Source organism: Macadamia integrifolia, chromosome 7 (assembly GCF_013358625.1).
Source record: "Macadamia integrifolia cultivar HAES 741 chromosome 7, SCU_Mint_v3, whole genome shotgun sequence".
Lineage (NCBI taxonomy): Eukaryota > Viridiplantae > Streptophyta > Magnoliopsida > Proteales > Proteaceae > Macadamia > Macadamia integrifolia.
Genome location: NC_056563.1, coordinates 26,369,473 through 26,371,701, shown reverse-complemented (window position 1 = coordinate 26,371,701; position 2,229 = coordinate 26,369,473). Strand labels below are relative to the sequence as shown.

Here is a 2,229-nt window from a genome sequence, read left to right as displayed (position 1 = left end):
TTTATTTTTTTAGAGATACTGCAACTCCGATGGTGACCTGATGAGCTAAGTAAATGAAATGATACTTAAAATTTAACTCTCTCTCTCTCTCCAACCTTAAATTCATGAATTGCAGAATAACTGAGCTATGTACTATGCTTTTCCAAACAATATATGTTGAGAATTCAAAAAAGAGAAATCCATAAATCCAAATTGAATTTACAGAAAAAGAAAATAAACAACCCTTCTATTTTCGGAGAAATAACTTTACATCAGATAATTTCCACTCAAACTAATATGTACATCAACAAAAATAAAAAATAAAAAAAATAAATATATATATTTAAAAAAATATAAATTTTATGTACAAGCAGCAAAGCTTGCTAGCTGCGAGCAACTAAGAGAGAGAGAGAGAGTGGATGTGTGGTCTGTCACATGACGGAACAAGCGTTGGGGTTATCGTCGCTGAAGGCGGAGACGTATTTCTCCTCCAGAGAGCTGGCACGTGCCAACTTGGAGGACTGTGGGTCCACCAGAACGTTGCGCACGTACCCAGATGGGGCCTTTTTATCGTAAGCACCTGGAGCGTATGGGTGGGCCACCATTTCGTATGGGATGTAAGGCCAAAACTCCGCCTTCTTCCCCGTCCGATACTGGACACGGTGCAACACCTTCTTTGGGTCCACATACCCAGTAACCGTGACCTTGTTTTTCTTGGGCTCCACATCCACTTGTGTCACTCCCTTCATCCCGTCCACTGATTTCTTCACTTTCCTTTCACACCCTTCACAGTCCATCCTGACCTTCATCTCCACCGTCTATCACAAGCCACAGTAATTTTAATTAGCAACCAAGTTAGCTAGAGATGTGACCAAAGAGGAAGAAGAAAGGAGGGTAAAGCTAGCTAATTTAGTAGTTTACCTGCAATTGCTTGTGCTTCTTGAGCTTCCTTCTACTACTACACCTGTAAGAGAAATCAAAGATCTCAGAGATATGATCCAGAACACCCATTTCGATCGATCGGTCGGTCTTTCTTGCCTTATTAAGTTAAATTTGAGAAGTTGAAGAGGCAGATGGTTTTGGAGATGTGGAGTGGAACTCACACTCCCATATTTATGCATCGCGGAGCTCGATCGCCGTGGTGTTTGGACACGCGTCCACCATATGATACCGACACGTGCTCGTCGTGGTGCGGCGGGATTTTTCTTGGAAGGTAAGTTAGTTATTTATTCCAATTTTATCTTCTTAGCTCAACTGACTACCGACTATAACGGCCAACAGGAGCCTTTCTTGGTAGAAACGGCTAGTCAGAGTGAAGGGATTGGTCGGTCGGTTGACTCGGTTCCTAAGAGTAAAGGAGTCTTCTTTTTCTTCTGCCACGTGGCTTTATTAGAGCATTTTTCTCTTATTATGGTCAATTGAGTAGCCGGACTCGAGGGAGAGTGTAGAGATAGAGTTTAGCCAAAAAAACAAAAAAGAGAGAGTGTAGAAATAGAGAGAGTCGACCAAGGGCAGAAGTGTCCACATGAGACAAGTCCAAAAGAAAAAATTAGATAAGTTTTCACATTGGATAAGTCCAAAGTCCAAACCCGTCAAACTGGGTCCGACATGATATGAAATGGTCTGAATGGACCATCGGACCTGACTTGGGGAGGAAGGACCTTACGGGGTGGGGTGGCGGTTGTGGTGGTGGAGGGTGGGCCATTGCCAAGTGCCAAATGTGAACTGCAAACTATTGAGTGAACATAGCTTGTCTGATGAAAGGCTGGGGACTTAACTTTTTCACCGAGGTTGTGTTTGGTAGCCAAGAGAAAAAAAAGAAAAGAAAATAATACATTTTTTTGTACTTTTTTTCCTTGGGTTAAGAATTTACTTTGTACTTGCTATGTCTTCACCTAAGAAAAGATTTTCCTTTTCAAATTTAAAATTTTTCTTGGTAATTACGAAATTTTCTTTTGCTTCCCCAAAAATTTTCTTGTCAAAAACACAAAAAAACATGAGAAAATATGAAAACATAATAAGACAAAAATGAATGATTACACAATGATTTCCTATGTGTCTATCTCTCTCCTAAAATTCAAAATTTTTTGAATTTTTTTCTTTTATTTTCTTTTCTTCTCTTGGTAGCCAAACATATATACTCTTTTTATTTTTTTCACCATTTCTTCTCTTTTTCAGATTCCTTTTTCTTTTCTTTTCTTCTCTTGACTACCAAACATAGCCCAAATTAAAACCAACCCATACCCTCTT

At 39.6% G+C, this 2,229-nt stretch overlaps 1 protein-coding gene across 1 annotated transcript; it reads right to left on the bottom strand.

Annotated features, from left to right (window-relative positions):
* Positions 1 to 376: 376 nt before the first annotated feature.
* On the bottom strand, positions 377 to 1,045 carry LOC122083201 (heavy metal-associated isoprenylated plant protein 26-like). Its single transcript, XM_042650925.1, has 2 exons — positions 901 to 1,045; positions 377 to 797 (listed from the first exon to the last, which is right to left on the bottom strand). Exons 1-2 carry the CDS (start codon positions 988 to 990, stop codon positions 411 to 413), a joined length of 477 nt encoding a protein of 158 aa, XP_042506859.1. The 5' UTR covers positions 991 to 1,045; the 3' UTR covers positions 377 to 410.
* Between the last annotated feature and the right edge of the window lie 1,184 nt (positions 1,046 to 2,229).

Excerpts from the sequence above, each read along its gene's own strand:
- LOC122083201 (XM_042650925.1), bottom strand. The coding sequence starts at position 990 with ATGGGTGTTCTGGATCATATCTCTGAGATCTTTGATTTCTCTTACAGG. Across the intron at positions 798-900 it reads AGAAGCACAAGCAATTGCAG|ACGGTGGAGATGAAGGTCAG; the intron begins GTAAACTACTAA and ends GGCTTGTGATAG.